General features: G+C 43.5%; 1 protein-coding gene across 4 annotated transcripts in view; it reads right to left on the bottom strand.

Annotated features, from left to right (window-relative positions):
- The window catches only part of ST5 (suppression of tumorigenicity 5), a 142,307-nt gene that overhangs the window by 31,522 nt on the left and 94,851 nt on the right, over positions 1-15,934 (bottom strand). For all 4 annotated transcript variants that reach the window (XM_026850461.1, XM_026850463.1, XM_026850460.1 and 1 more), the window contains 4 exons: positions 14,906-15,090; positions 14,142-14,251; positions 11,915-11,984; positions 2,334-2,411 (listed from right to left, as the gene is read on the bottom strand). In XM_026850461.1, coding sequence (XP_026706262.1) covers positions 2,334-2,411; positions 11,915-11,984; positions 14,142-14,251; positions 14,906-15,090 — 443 coding nt within the window. The remainder of the gene's footprint in view (positions 1-2,333; positions 2,412-11,914; positions 11,985-14,141; positions 14,252-14,905; positions 15,091-15,934) is intronic.

Genomic DNA, 15,934 nt, shown 5'->3' with positions numbered 1-15,934 from the left:
GAGGATGATAAACATTTTAAAACAGGACTCTTTTTGCTTTTCTGATAAATAATATCCAAGGTTTAATATCTTGTGGCCTTTCAGGACTCATATTTTTCTGTAAAGACAACTGTTGCTTGTTTTGACTAATTCAGCAAAGTGCACCCTCATGATCATTTTCCTGTTTCACCAGATTTATCAGTTAGGACAGCCCAGGTTCCTTTTACTAGGCTGGAAAAAGAGACTGTCTCACTTTTCAAGAACTTCTGTCTCCATCCACACCACATCTGTCTTCAAAACCAACAGGGATGCTGAGGCTCAAACTCTTCCTCCTTCATTTAACAGCTGTTCTGTCCAAGCCCCTTCTTTCCAAATGCAGTGCTTGGAGTGTGTGCTGAGGAGCTGTGCTAAACCCAGCCCAGGGCTGGAGTCAGCCCCGCGTGCTGCCCAACCCTGCTCCCACCCTGCGCCAGTACCGTCGGGAGGTGACCAGCCCTCTGCAGGGCAGCACCGCTGTGGCCAGACTCCAGCACAGACGGGTCCCTTCGTGGCCCAGCCCCACCACAAGCCCGGTAATTGAAGAAGAGCTCAGGTGTGTTACAGCCCCGTTCAGGGCCCAGTATGCAACTGGGTGGGAGCCTTCCTTCCCACACAGGCCAAAAGCAGCAAGGCAAGACCCGTGTGGCCAGGGCCAGCCTGTCACAATGCCTGGGAATAGCCCCTGCTGAAGCCAGTGAAATTACACTCACCCGTCAGCTTTGGGTTCACTTTGGCTGGATGATCAGACACTTTTTTTCAAGTTACAGATTGAATTGGGAAAGCAGATTATTTGCAGCTGTGGTGCAATGACCTTCCTTGTCTGAACATATACCTCAGCTGCAGTGATACTTGGTTGTAAGGAGAATACTTAAATTTTCTTTTCTTTCTCTTTTTTTTTTTTTTCCATTTTTCTGCCTTATTTTTCCCCTCTCCCAAGTTTTCCTTTGAAAATTAGAGCACTATGAAAATTAGATAAAAACATAAAAGCAAACAAAGAGCCTCAGGACATCCCTCCATACCACAGATCTGGTGAGCTGTGTTATCCTCCCAGAACAATGCATTCCATTTTGCTCACAGATATCTGTGTTTAGATACATATTATGTTTAAGAGACACTGTTATAAACTCTTGATTTCAGAGCTTTATGAAAGATGTCAGAAGCAGAACTGCAATTAACTATTGCGAACCAATGGTTTTTCTCCATACAAGATTTGTCTTAAAGTTTTGTCTAGAAAAGCTTGAAAACTGCTTTGAAGATAACGTTCTGTATAATTATTAGGCCATATGAACAATATAAATGCTACGATTTTTATTAACTTCTATGATTTACTTGTTCTTTTCAACTTTATTCCTATACAAATGAACAAGAAAAATCTGTGTAAGTTCTGTGAGATTTCCTGTTACTGAAGTGAAAATCTTTGGCAAATTAAAACAATATTTCTATGAACACTGTATCAAAATTGGAAAAGGGGAAGGGAGCCATTTGACATTAGACATATTATTCTCCAAGATCACCAGCAAATCCTATACAATATTCTGAGGTGTGCACTGGATTTTGCAGGACGTTCTCAGAGGACTAGGAGGCCCTGAACTGGCAGCTAGAGAGATATTTCAAATGTTAATCAATCAGAAATGTTATTACCAGTTAATTTTAATAACCTTTTGTCTTACAAAAGAAGAATGCTTATGGCTCTGGAGCGGACTGGCAGTTCACTGTTTCTATGGCTATTCAATCCCTCAGTTTAGCTGTAATGCCCTGCGTAATGTCTTGAAACTCTTGTGTTAAGAAATGTATTACCTAAGTAAGCCACATCAGCATACAATACAGCTTTGGATTTGTTAATGTGGAGGCCAATTAAAAGATTATCCACGCTTTCCTAGCCTCCTAGGATAAAAAAACACGTCAATAGAGTTAAGCATATAGAATTCACTTATCAAATAATCTTTTTTCTTAACCTCATCATTCCACAGCATATTGGAGTAAAAGTGGTACTGGCCCATCATTCAAACTGCAGATGCCAAGAATTACAGCTCAGCAGAGAACAGCTTTAGAAAACAACGGAAAAAACTTCAGTTAGCCAGATCATACAGACACCCAGATGTTTTCTGAATCAAGTGCTGCCTCAGTCACAGAAGTAATAAGACATTCTTTGATAAACCCAATAATAGGGATGGAATATCCAAAACAGCAACTGTAAAATACAGTTATCTCCCATCAAAAGGAAGAAATTCTTCTCGTCTAGTTCATCACTGCAGATGTGTCTCAGTAAACAGTCAAATTAAAAAGCAATACTGAAAAATACCAAATCTTCTTACCTTGGAAAATAAGTCAAAACACCCCAGTCGGCTGATGACACAATAAACTTCAGGTAGGCGTGGGCCTTTTCCACTTGGCTGATAACAGTAAAAAGAAGATTGAAATTACATATTGATTTGGAGTCATAAGGAAACACACTTCTCTGATCACACAGTTGGCCATCATGTGACATCTTTCACTATCCGTTTCTTCATCAAAATAGTTACTCTTGGAAAAGCATCATATTTTTTCCATAAGACAGGAAACTAAAAAGCATAAGTAGTGCTTATCCACTTTGGAAATCACAGCGCACTGGAGCTATATTCCAGTATCACTCCAGCTTGCAGACATAAAAGCACATTTAACTACGACTGTAACTCATGCCTGTGCCATCACTGTCCTCTGCTCCTGCTGCGGCACGAGGAGCGGGGCCACGCTGGGGTGATGAGCTGGAAGATAAGAACTACAATGCTAAGGGAGGTTATGATGGCTTTAGTTCCCCACTCACTCCATGATGTTCAAAGAAAGCTCAACTTACAGAAAGCAAGCTTATAGACCTAAATGGAGACAAGCTGCATAAGCTAAATCATTAACTTCCTCGGATTAATGCATGATGAACATGAAACTCTTAAATAACTTAAACAGTGGCAAGTATGAATAAATGACACACACCCCTCCCACCCCCCAAAAAACAACTATAAAGATCGTTCTCTATAACCATCCTATTGAAGATATTCCTAAAGAAGAAATGGTTTAAACTGGCATGACTGATGTGTATGCCCTCATCATGCTGGACTCTGCAACCCTGCCTATACCACCGCAGGGAACGGCCCATCAGCACTGTGTGTGAAGAAAGGGTACAACTGCCGGCTGGATTCAGCTTATCTACTGGAAAAGAAGTACAATTAGGCCAATGCTGAGCACTTTAGAAAAACCATCCTCACTGGCAAGGTCCTCAGAGTAGAGAGCTGGTCTTGCCTGTGTCCTGCATGTGTACAATGCACACAGATGGCAGTGACATCTGTGTACAGCAGCTTCCCACTGTATTTTCAATAAGCTGTGAGGCAGCATCCCAGCTCTGTGTAGTTGCAACTGATTTTCACCAGATCAGTAGGCACACACTTCCTAGGGGCTGTAATTTTAATAAGGCAGCTTGTTGGCTTCAGATGCAGTCATATGTAGTCCCAAGTCACAATATACAAGGAAATCTTGGTGCTGCCTCGTCCAGGAGCTATGCCCATCTTGGCACAGAAGGGCTGCAGGTACGCTAGCAAACTCCAGCACCCCAGCAGCAAAAAGCTGAAAGTGGGGTCTGAGACAAGGGGTGAGGCTGCCTACTTTCTTGCATCTCCTGGAGCCAGCTGTGCTTGCGCTGAAAAGTGGCTGTAAGAAAATCCCTTGGCATCACTTGGCCTCTTTGTGTGGCTGTACATTATTGATATGCAGCAGTGACAGAACCACCTCCATTAATAACAACTCTGTGATAAAGGAGCTCAAGTCACTGTTTCCATTAGCTTCTGCCTACTTGCACATTTAACCAAAGTGGCTGATCACCTCCTCTGTATCCACATAGAAGGACAGTGTATTTTTATCTTTGTCTCATCATCAGATTCTGCCGATACAGTGATTAACTTCCCCACGGTGTGTTTGACAGTTACATGCCACACAGATGTCAGTCAAGAGATATTGAGGGGTAGCTGTGCTTTTTAAATCTGAATATTGCAATCTAGACTTGGGACCGTCAGCAGGTGCCTGCCTGTTATAATAAAGACCACAAAAAAATACCACAGCTAAGTGAATACAGATGAGTCTATTTCTGGATCCAAACCTGCTCACTACACGTCACATCTCTGAAAAAGCAGAGCCCTTTTTTGTCCATATTAGGTATAAAACCCTTTCTAAAGGCACTGAGTGATTATATCAAGCATGTGGGATTTTGGTTAAAATCATTGTGTCAAATCTGCAGGAATGCCGGAGCCATGCCAGGAGCCTTGGATAGCTCCCAATCGAGAGCTGTCTCACTGAGTGCCAGTAAAAACATCACATTCCTGGGTCATCTATAAGACCAGAAACAATAACTGCTTAGCACTTACTCAAAGATTCTCCTTTATGAAATATCATTGCTTTCAAACATCTTAAAGGCTACACGTCTCTGAGAGCTGGGATTCTTCCCTCCTCGCACTCATCATACAGAACGTCCTTTTCTGTTGTTTCAGAGACTTTCCTGCAAACAGCCCAGCCTCCCAGATGCATACAAATCATCTGTAAGAGGCAGCGAGCAAAAGCCTCACTCAGGCTGAGCCATTCTGAGGGGCAGGGCTTCTCAAATTTCTAATATTGGCAAGTCTTCACATAACCTCCCCTCTCAGCCATTAGCCTACACCTCAAAGATGGCTCTGAAACACCTGCTCATCGTGCTTTACTTTGCTTCTTTCCTAGAAAAACATCATACGGGACATGACACTCCCCTCTCTTCCTGGACTCGTCTCTCTTCACTTGGGCAATGGGTCTGGCCAACAGTACTGGTTTAACCTAGTCTCTTCCCAGAAGAGAGTGCTTCCAAGTTGCAGGCTGTGCTCTCCAAGCACACGTGCAGCTACAAAGCCTTGCAGTCATGTCCTTCAAGGCTCAGTCTTCCACACAATGAATAGGTCCAGTTTAGGGAAGCTGTGTGGTAAAGCAGCACAGCTGAGAGGCATCTGAGTGACTCTGCCTTGATGCACTGCACTCCTCCTCCTGGAAGAAGAGGAATGGCAAGGATGATGTTTTGGTTTTGATTTGTTTTCAATTTGTTTTCATAGAGCCCAGGATATTTTCAGCATTAGTCCAGTATCATAAATGAAAATGCTAATGAGTTTTGTTGATAACAAGACAGTTTCCCAAGAGGATGAATATAAACTGACAAGAACTTGGCTATGAGATGGAGAAGCTGAGATCTGCATCAGGGCTGGTCCGCAAATGGCTCAGGACAGTTTTTTTTCTAGTGAGTTTAATCTGAAGTTTACTGACTAAAGCTCACTCCAAAACCTGCTTTGGCAGGAGAAACAGGAGGCTTTTGCTCCAGAATGTAAGTCTGCCATTTCTCTCTTTCGAATCACACCTCCCTGCCCATGTGCTTGAAATCTAGGGGAGGCTCCAGGGATCTCCTCCCAGTCTGACATAGCACTTAAGAGTCTCTCACACACTTGTACATGCCTGCTTTCAAAGCAAGGCAGGCTGTCCTTGCAGAGTTACATACTCACCAGCCATTCTGACACATAATTCAGTGGTTTGGGTTTTTCAAGATACTGGGGAGGCTGCAGGATGTCAGGACAGCTCCTGGTTTCATAGCCTCAGAAATAACTGGGGAATGCTAGTCCCAGCATGCTGACATCAGAGGAACCAAAGCAGTGGGGACCAAACGCGACATTTTTCCTCCTGCGCTTCTCCCATCTATCTGAAGATACACTGTGTGAAGAGGAAAGGCAGCAAAAACAGACCTACCAACAGCAAGAAAGAGACACATGCACCATAGTCCTACCTGCCATCTCAAAGAAGCAGAAGTGTGGAAGGAACAGACTAGCATCAACCTAAAGACTCCAGAAGGGCTGTGCTCCTTCCTACCCAAAATGGGACAGAGCATCTCACCTGAGATCTTCTAAATGATTTGCCAGAGAGCATTATTTGGAAAACCAGAGGAAGCAGTAAGGGCTGCCCCAAGGCCACGTGAAAAAGGACCATCACAAATGCAGAGCAGCAGCTGAGTTGTCTGAAGGAACCGGCCTTTGCAAAGCACATGCATTAGCTCTGCGTAAGCTTCTAACACCCTGGGCTCCTTTTGAGACCTAAAGTGTAGATGCTTCAATTACAATTAGCTGTAATTAAGGCAATGACCATATAACAGAGATAGTACATTAAAAATATTTAACTCTAAATGACAACACAAATGCCATTTTCACACACATATTGTGTAATGTTCATTCTTTTCTGCAAGAGAGTGAAAAGGACACTATTTTAACGCTACCTGTCTCTAGGACTGTCTTGATCTTCGAACACTGGAAGATGCAGATTCAATACAAAGCTTAAACAGGGAAACATGATATTCCTGAATAACCTCCCAGCACATTTCTCCTGCTCAGTTATATTAGAGCCACACACAAGCTGATGGGGTGCGTAGCTTGAATGTATGACATCAAGAAGATAGAGGAGATGCCTCCTGTGAACATTTTTCTGCACATACTAGATAAGGCTTGGAAACAGAGATGTTCCTTAATGGTGTCAGGAATCAGAACAATTCAAATATTGAGAGTCTAAAATGAATATGTCAGTCACAAGCCATCTTCTGTGGCAGCTCTTGATCCCTTGTTAGGGCCAATCCAAATTCAGACTATGAGAAAACTGTGGGGGTTCTAAATCCAAAAGCTTGTCTTAAAGTCTTCTTGTTACATGCGAAACATTAACTTTTAATGTCAGAACACCCAATGTGCACAGGGCTGTCAAAGGTGCTTGGGGCAGAACAGGATGGAGGGAAGAAGGCAAGGGGAAGAAAAGGTTTTCCAGTGAGCTTTATTCAGTTCCATAAACATTAGTCTGCATCCCACAAAAGTTGCTTTCACAGTGTATTCCCTTCTCCTGCCCCAGCAAATACAGGATGAACTAGTCCCACCTAACAACTCATGTTTTAATGTACATGCTTCATGTTCAGGCATTCACTCCTCCACTGACTCCTGGGGCTGACTAGTCTTAGCCTAAAAAGTGGTGGAGGAACATTTTTTTATGTGAGAGGGAAGAAAGAGGTAGGATAGGGCGAAACAGACCTTGAAAGTTTTCATCTTATTTCTGCAAGTACAAAATCACCAGCCAGAAAATCCTGACACTGTCAAGCTTTCTGCTCTGAGAACTGGGTCTTTGCAGATTTCTGCCCTATATGATAGAAGTTTGTGTCCTACTCTTCCCGTGAACCAGCTGCCAGCTGTGGCAACAAACGGCAGGACACTGTTTTGAGGATGCAGTATCTCATACTCCAGTATTACCCCACTAGCTAGAACTAGCACCCCTCAGCATCTGCAGCAACTCCCATGGCAGTAAATCCCAAGATGCTTGTGAAGATCCCATAAACCAGCAGCTTACATGCCATGACTGTCCCTGGGGACAGGGGCTGGCACAGCTGTGGATCCCACCCATAAGGCCGCTGACAGCCCAGGCTGCCAAGGAGCTGCACTGGATCCAAGCACCTCCCGAAGGATACAGGCCTGGTATCTCTCTGGCTGTCTACACCCTCTTTCTGAGCTGCAGAGACTGTTCACAGCCTCCAAGTAAGGAAAGTTTTACAGATTTTCCCCTACTGGTGGGTCTTGCAGCTGAGACTCTGTCAGCAGAAACCTGCTGAGCAGGTCCCTGCTTTCACCACTGTGATCCCTGTATATCCACTGTGCTCTTTCTGGGCACAAGCCTAGTGGGCTGCACAGATAGAGAACAGCTAAGACTTCAGTCACACCCTTTAGAAAGCCATTTTTTAACATATTAAGACAATTAGTAAAATAAAATTCTACACTAAATCAAATTACAAATCTGTATTTCCCAAGATACACTCAGATTCACGCTACACCAGCCTCACCCCTGTTCCTTCCCCACCACATGCTCCTGCTGTTCCTGTGCTCCTGCTCTCCCTTCTGCCCCTACCCAGGTTGCTGCCTCACAGCGCCGGGGGCACTGTCACGTCCACTGGAGAGGGCTGTGACCGGCCGGGGGAGGCTAAGCCCTCGGCAGGAACCGCTCAAACCATCTGTGCTGCTGACACGTGCGTATCGCAGAGCCACAGCCCACAAACAGCTCTAGAAAAGAGCCTAGCAAGATGATGGATTCATTAGCTTGGAAAAGAAAGTTAAATTAATCCGAGTTAAAGAAAAATGTCTTATTTGCAGTAAAATAGCATAGCAGAGAGAGTTAGTATCTCTGGTACATATTGGCCCATTTCTTTTTATATGGAGATGCATACTTCTCACATCAGGTCACTAGGAAAGCTGCTACACTATTGCCTTGGAGGTATCAAGATGGAACTGGAAAACTTCATGCTAACTGTGAAAGTGCAGACTGTTTGCTATGGTACAATAGGTTACATTCCATTCTAATCCTGTTCCAAAATGAAACAAAACAATATAAATACATTTAAAGAGGATACTGTACAGGATTTGTAGTACAAACAGAACATAATTGTCACTGTATTTCCTTGAGGTAGTTTTGGCAGGGGTTTAGCACACACATCCCCAAAAAAAGGGTCTGGAAGAATCTGAAATCTGAACGCAGAAAAGAAAAAACGGAGCAGGTTGTTCGTATCACAACGTGCCAAAGAAGGACAAGGCTGACAAAAAGAAACTGTTTCATACACAAAGGGATCAGAACAGCAGGCCTCCGCAGAAGACACAGCCACCCTCACAGGATCATGCAGCCATGGAACCTGCTGCTGAGGGCTGCCCAATGCTCTAGGAGGTGTGAGACACCTCTCGCTGGGTATTACAAGAGCATCTCTTGCCAGGACAGCTGGGGAATATTTTCTAAGGAATTAGCCTCACAGCAGCTGGCTTGTCTTGAAGCAGAGCAGTTTATATTGATTTTAGGGTTTTCTTATGGTTCTATATTACAAAGTATGGCCCCACCTTTCTCTTATGTAATGTTTGCCAAAACCCGCATGTAGTTCCCGAATTATGGTTACTGCGTTTGACAGAACCTGTGGGTCAGGAATGGGACTAATTGGAGGAGATGCTGTGCACTCCCGGACATCAGAGCCACCCTGACTGAAGCTTTCAGGAACTGCTCAGGAAATTGGACACCCAAATACAAAAATCTGCTTTAGAACCCAAGCCTCTAGCATATAAACAGAGCCTGCAGAATTTACCTGCTCTTTGTTGCCTGTACAAACTCTGTATGTGCATATATAAATTAAGTATGCACAGGACTCTAAATGGAAATATCACGCCGAGGTACACATCAGTGAGGCTGTTCCACTCATGCACTGACATTTGCAGGGGACATGAAATTGTTATGCCTTGTGAGCACAGCTGATCCCTGAGAAGACACTTCAGGTAACAACCCCAATTCCACCGTTTCTCCCAGCAGGACAGAAGGAAGTTGCAGGATTCAAATAACAGTAGATCTCTGCTACTTTTGCCATTTCCCCAGACAGAGAAATGCTGAGATGTTTCTTTGCAGCTTCCAAAATCCTCTTTCTTTCTAAGCCCCGGACTGTGCCAGTTTTGCTCTTAGAAGGCACGGCAGGATTTGCCCCAGAAAAGGACAAGCTGGTAAAGTCCATTGGTATCACCCCGCTTTCCTCTGCTGGGCGCGCTGTACCAGTGAGATCAGACATGTCAGCTTCTGCATGTCAGGGTTTGAATCAGATGAAACATCCTGAATTAAGTGATCTCCCAGAGCAGCAGCAGATCAGCTTTGTAATTATTAGATAAATTTAGCAAGACTACATATTTTTCCCTTTTTAAAATTATTTTTTGCTATCTGGTTGATTGATTTTTGCCAAAGCCAATGGAGGATAAAAGCAATCTCCAATGCTGTCCCCGAACACCATTTCTACAAAAGTGTGTATTACTGATTGAATTCTGTTCCCAGTATTTCCTACTATGCTAACCTATCTTCTGCACCCGCTGAAAGTCAGTGTTCTACTTTAATGTCACCTCTAATGTAGAGTGGATTTCACTGAGCCTTAAGTGAGTAAAAAAAGCCAATGTTAATCCTTCACTGACAAACTAATTCAATACTCCTGTGTATATATTTTTTTATTGTAGTTAATTATGTCAGTCTCAGCCGGGTCCAGGATCAACTGTTTTGCATTTCACAAATGTTAAGTTCTGTGCATGATTCCAAACTTCCTAACATTCCCAGAAAAATAAAAGTCTTAAACTTGCGTTACCTGGTAGAGTGAAAACGTTCCATAATTTATATTCCAGCCAACATCTTCAGAGGTTTTGTTATTTTTTTTCTAAATACACCTTATTATTCTTTTAAATGACAACAAATTAAAAAGTTAATTGAATTGTACTGCTGCCCTACATCTTGTTCTGCTTATTTACACCAGCAGAGATACCTGCTAGGTACTCCTTTACCTCTGAATCACCGCCCGACCAGCCCTAGATTTACTGTAACACAATTCTTCATTGACATTTCCTTTCCACATGTAAACCTTGTTGTGGCCCACGCTTACACAATGTGTTACACAGAGTAAGCAAGTCTCTGTGATGCTACCTATGGCAAATACCGCTCACAGAATTGATAAACAAGTTTTCTGTTATGTTAGTTTAAACGAAACTTCTTACAAATAGAGGAACCACACACAGCAATACCTCCCAGACAGAGCATCTGCTGTCTGCACGAGAAGGAGCTTTGCCATAGACAAAGAGCAGGCTAAGAGCAGGGTCAGGCACAGGCAGCATGCAGGACGAAGAGTGCTGTTCTAAGGATGGCGAGTTGCTCTGTTAACTGGAAGCCACTGCAAGCTACTGAAGGCAGGTGATCCCTGCTTGGAAGGATGAGAAATAATGCCAGAGAGGGAAGGAAAAGTGCCAGTGTCCCTACCCCTTAGACAGGGGTACCTATTTACAAGTTTGCAATGCTGCTGCAAATATTCATTTTGCACAGAGAGTATGCAGAAGGCTCCTGCAGCATCCAATATCCATCTAAGTTCTCCAACCAAGCACAGGCAACTGTCATGTGAACAGTACAAAAGCCATGGCTCCCCACCTAGTCACTCACAACCAGCTCCAAAACTGAGAGGTGACTAGCACAAGGTAATGCAGGAAAACCAACTGCTTTATGCTTTGCTGCCATCCAGTCAGGCATGCAGGATGGACAGAAAAATCCCTGTTTGCACTGTGCTTCACCTGCCTTAATACACTTTTCAGGCCTTTGTGCAGTTTTCTCCCGCCACCTTGACACAGACACACACACACACCACACACCCCCCTCCACCATGCTCTCAGTTTATCAGGTGACCAGTGATTTTCCAAGTGATGAGACAGAACTGTTAGGCTGAGTCAGGTTCCCACACCACCAGTTGACCACTCCTGGTCAGGAGGACTAAAAAGAAGCCTGAGGACCTGGGCTTCCTGGCACTGGCATCAGCTTATTGCATGGTGCTGAGCAAATGGTGATGGTGGTGTGCTCTCCACTGCTGCTGCCCTCCTCCTCGACAGGGTGGCTTATTTACCTACATCACCGCCCTGCTGCAGACTGATTAGGCAGTGCTGGCAGAGTACTTGGGAGATGTAAGCAGCTGTCCAAGAGATAAATGCTACTCGCAAATGTTTAGAAATACCACATTTGCCTTTGTTTGCAGTGTTATAGTATTTCTCATTCTGCTTGAAAGCATGTAATATAAAGAATTTTAAAAGTAAGTCCTCACACAAGAAACTTTCCACATCCTTGGGACTGTTTGATTGAGACAGCCATTACAAATTCTTATTTTACTTGAGCTCCTTACATTTCCAAATTTCCGAGTGAACAACTCCAATTTCTTTTAAAACCATGAGACACATCCTGTAAGTTCAGACTATAGTTTTGAGATATTGTTTAAACTGAATTCTGCATTTTGAGGTGAAGATGATGTACTTACCAACAGTCTCCTGCAATAACCAAACCGCCGGCTCCCATCTTCCCCAGTCAGCATGAAAGAGAAAGTCTCACTAGAAAAAAATAAATTGCCCAGATGTTACTATCAGAACTACAGCATAGCCTCAAGGCAGATCATTCAGAAAGGGATATTGCCTTATCCAGTGAGAGATTTTACCCATTGGAGGGTTTTCTCTCCTTCTGGCCCATCATCTGGTTATACTCTGTGGACAAATTCCATTAGCAGTAGATAAATATCTGCATGGTTGTGGACAATCTAGCTATCTTATAAGAAGAGATGGGTGCTGAATTTCAGTGACATGGCAGTCCCTTTGTACTGGCTTTGAGGGCACTATTCGAATGCTCTGTCTCCCTTACCTTGTAGTTAGATTGTGTCTTTGGACTGTCCTTTGCTCTTAAAGGGAGAACCTTAGATATTCTTTAAGAATAAAGAAATCATTTTCTAATCCAAAAACATCAGAGATTTCCAAAATCCAGGTCATTTTATATCCCTGTCTAGGATAAGTATCATTCATGACAGAGGAGTAAAACAACAGTTTAAAACTATGATTACAGCACAGGTAAAGGGATTGGTCTGTGAATTTGTGCCAGGACTGAGAAATATTCCTGACTGTTTTGAAAGTTTTAAAAATCATTATATAAAACTCTTTCTTTGTACTGGAATGCCAGGGTTTATAAAATTACAGCTGTATATGGGAGGGATACCTCGTTTCACAAACATTGGCTCACAAAGGGTCTGTCTAGGAGAGTGACAGCAGAAGATGTGAAATGCTGCGCAGGCAGGGCTGTGCTTCTCATACCAATGTTGCCCACACAGTTGTCCACTTCTCCTTCAGTGTTTTCAGCAAGTCACTATTCAGGTGCTTCCACGTACTGAATAATACAGCCAAGCAACACAGAATATAATATGTTTATGTTGCATGTGCCATACGTAAGCCAATAAGACGTTCCATACATATTCTTGGCTACAGTAATTCCTGCAGGTGAGTGCCAGTTACTTGTCATCATTGAAAGTCCCTCTAGACACAGTCTGAACAAGTCTTACTTCATTTACAGGTCTCAGACCATGCTTCTTAAAAAACCATCTCATATTCTAGGGGAACATGGGGAGACCCCACCTGCAGTGCTGCATCCAGCTCTGGAGACCTCAGTACAAGACAGACATGGACCTGTTGGAGCAGGTCCAGAGGAGGCCACAAAAATGATCAGGGGGCTGGAGCACCTCCCCTGTGAGGACAGGCTGAGAGAGTTGGGGGGGTTCAGACTGAAGAAGAGAAGGCTCCAGGGAGACCTTATTGCAGCCTTTCAATACTTAAAGGTGGCTTCTAAGAAAGATGGGGACAGATTCAGCCTGTAGCAACAGGACAGGGGACAGTGCTTTTAAACTGAAAGAGGGTAGATCCAGACTAGATATAGGGAAGAAAAGTTTTCCAATGATGGTGGTGAAATACCAGAACAGGTTGCCCAGAGAGGTTGTAGATGCCCTGCGCCCGGAAACATTCAAGGTCAGGCTGGACAGGGCTCTGAACAACCTGGTCTAGTGGAAGGTGTCCCTGCCTATGGCAGGAGGGTTCCTTCCAACACAAACCATTCCGTGATTCTATCCCTTCTGCCTATTCTACTACTTCTACACCTTCAGATCAACAGGTTCTGACATATCGACGCAGGGGAGAAAAAAAGATACATCTTTTTGAGGTTTCTTTTGAATGAAAAAGAAAATACAAGCCTAGCTCTCCCTTCCTTTGCCCTTCTCCTGTGGTCATTCATCTCTGAGGAAAGGAAGATAGGGCCCCTCTTCTAGCATAGAGCTTGGCTCCTAAAAAGTTCTCAGAACAGCATTGCTTTGAGACAAATGAAGAGGTATCCTGCCACACTAGACAAGTGTTCTGGGGTAAATGACTAGGTGGTGGTCAGGACCCTGTTCTTTTTTGGATTTATTTGAAATGCTTCCATTTATGCTTTTGGGTTTAGCACTGACAGGAACCTTCAAACCTCTTCCCCTCAGCCACACAGGCCTGTGAGGCAGGCAGAATGGGGAAGAAAAATAATACAGAACTTTTTAAAAAAAAAAATAAATTAAATACAGCTGCTCAAGCCCGAAGTGGCCAAGACTCAAACTGCTACTTCCTTAATTGGGCATCAGCGAGCCTGTGGCTGCTCCAGATGCACTCCATCAGCATTGTGCAGCAGAGGAGCACCGGAGGGATTACCTGTTGTATTCAGAGACAGGGAGCCAGTCCTTGGCATCAGGAAAGCAGAACTGGGGGATAGCCTTGAGACGCTCCTCCGCTTCACGCATTTGCTTGGTTGGTCTTTCTAGCTGTGGGGGAGAAAATTGAGGTTCAGTCAGTTACTGTTAGTGCCAGCTTCACAGCTCCTCTCAAGAGCTGGGGGCTACTAATGAGCTCTGAAGAGCAAGGGCACATCAGCTTGTTCTTTATTTGTGCTTGGCAGAGTGAGGCATGACCCCAGTACAGGCTTACAGATGCTAGTACAATAGAAATAATCACTGATGTGGGTTTTCTTAATGTTTTTTTTTAAATTGCCTGAAACTCCCTTGTTGTACAATGGCCACTTAAAACACAGTCCTAACTCAAATTCCTTTCTGCTGCAAGAGCACAAGAGAAATGCCATAGATCAGCAAAAGTCTTTCCATTGACTTCAGTGAGTTTTGGAACAAATCCTAATATAGCCAAAATGAGTTAATAGTGAAATATTTAGAAACTGAATTTAAACACAGTCCTTAAAGCCCCTACCATCAGGCCAAACTCTCCAGCACTGGAAAAGGTAAATTTATAAACAGGGAAAGCTTTCAGTCACTTTCTCTATGCCCTTCACTTTATAACAGATTGCTCTGGAACAATTATGAAAGCTGAATGATTAACTCCATTTAAAAAATAGATTTCTATTAATCTTCCCACTTACTCGCTTTATTGATCTTAGAATAAACTGTCTGTAAGAATTTTTCTTTTACCTTGGGAAACTGATATGTCACTTCTGGGAGGTAAGTATTTTTAGAGGGCTTCTTTTTCAGTGACACTACCACAAAATACTCGAATAACTCCCGTTCCTGCCATTCAATCAGCTCCAGTTCCAGGGTTCGATAACTTGGAGCCCTCTTCAACATCGACTGGATGTGTACTAGGCGCTGGGTATGAGCTAGCATTTAAAAAGAAAAAAAAAGACAGATCATTACCTGGGACTGGAGCGTGTTTGTGTAAGCCACAGTCATTCACAAAGGACTTTCCATTTGCCAGCATATTATTCCAACCATGTTCTCTTCTCAAAAGCAAACATTCATATTGTAGTCTCCCTCACTAATTGCACCCATAAATCAAAACTCTCTCCAAGTACTGAAGTGATGCAACACTAAGTCACTGAAATAATTTGCAGTTCATAACTGTTACAATGCCAAAGGTCTGCTTCTTCTTTGCACATAAGAGTGGATTATAAGACCTTATGTGGGCGTGCAAAGGCACTAGGGCCTCCAGGGTGACATATCTCGTGTCTGACTTGGACCTGCTTTATATTGGTGAAAAACAGTTCTGTGGCCCGTCCCTACGTAGCACAGCTTTAGCTAAGAGTCACTGAAGGTGTATTTTCTCCTTTCTTCTACAGCAGAGGCACAGTCCGTACAAGCCACGGAAGGATCTCCAAGGAAATGGGAAAGAAAGTAACGAGGTATAAATTGCCTCCTGTGGGACTGCTTTGCTTGTGCTAATCCAGTTGAGGGGAAATCTTAGATTCATGGTCATGTCCAGCCCCTATTCAAAGATATGCCTTGATCCAGCAACTTGTTGATAAACACCTATGCTGGACTGGTCAGTAACATCATCACCGGTTCTGGTAGACCAGTAAGTGAAAACAGTTAAGTAAAACCAGCTTCCCTCATGCTTTTTCCCACCTCTTCACACCAGGATCTCTGTGTGATACTAAATGAATGATTAGCAGCACATATCGATCCCTTAAGGCTGTATTCACTGACAGTGCTCACAGTTTGCAA

This window comes from Athene cunicularia (genome assembly GCF_003259725.1).
Source record: "Athene cunicularia isolate RWA chromosome 5 unlocalized genomic scaffold, athCun1 chr5_part2, whole genome shotgun sequence".
Lineage (NCBI taxonomy): Eukaryota > Metazoa > Chordata > Aves > Strigiformes > Strigidae > Athene > Athene cunicularia.
This window is presented reverse-complemented; position numbering and strand designations above follow the sequence as displayed.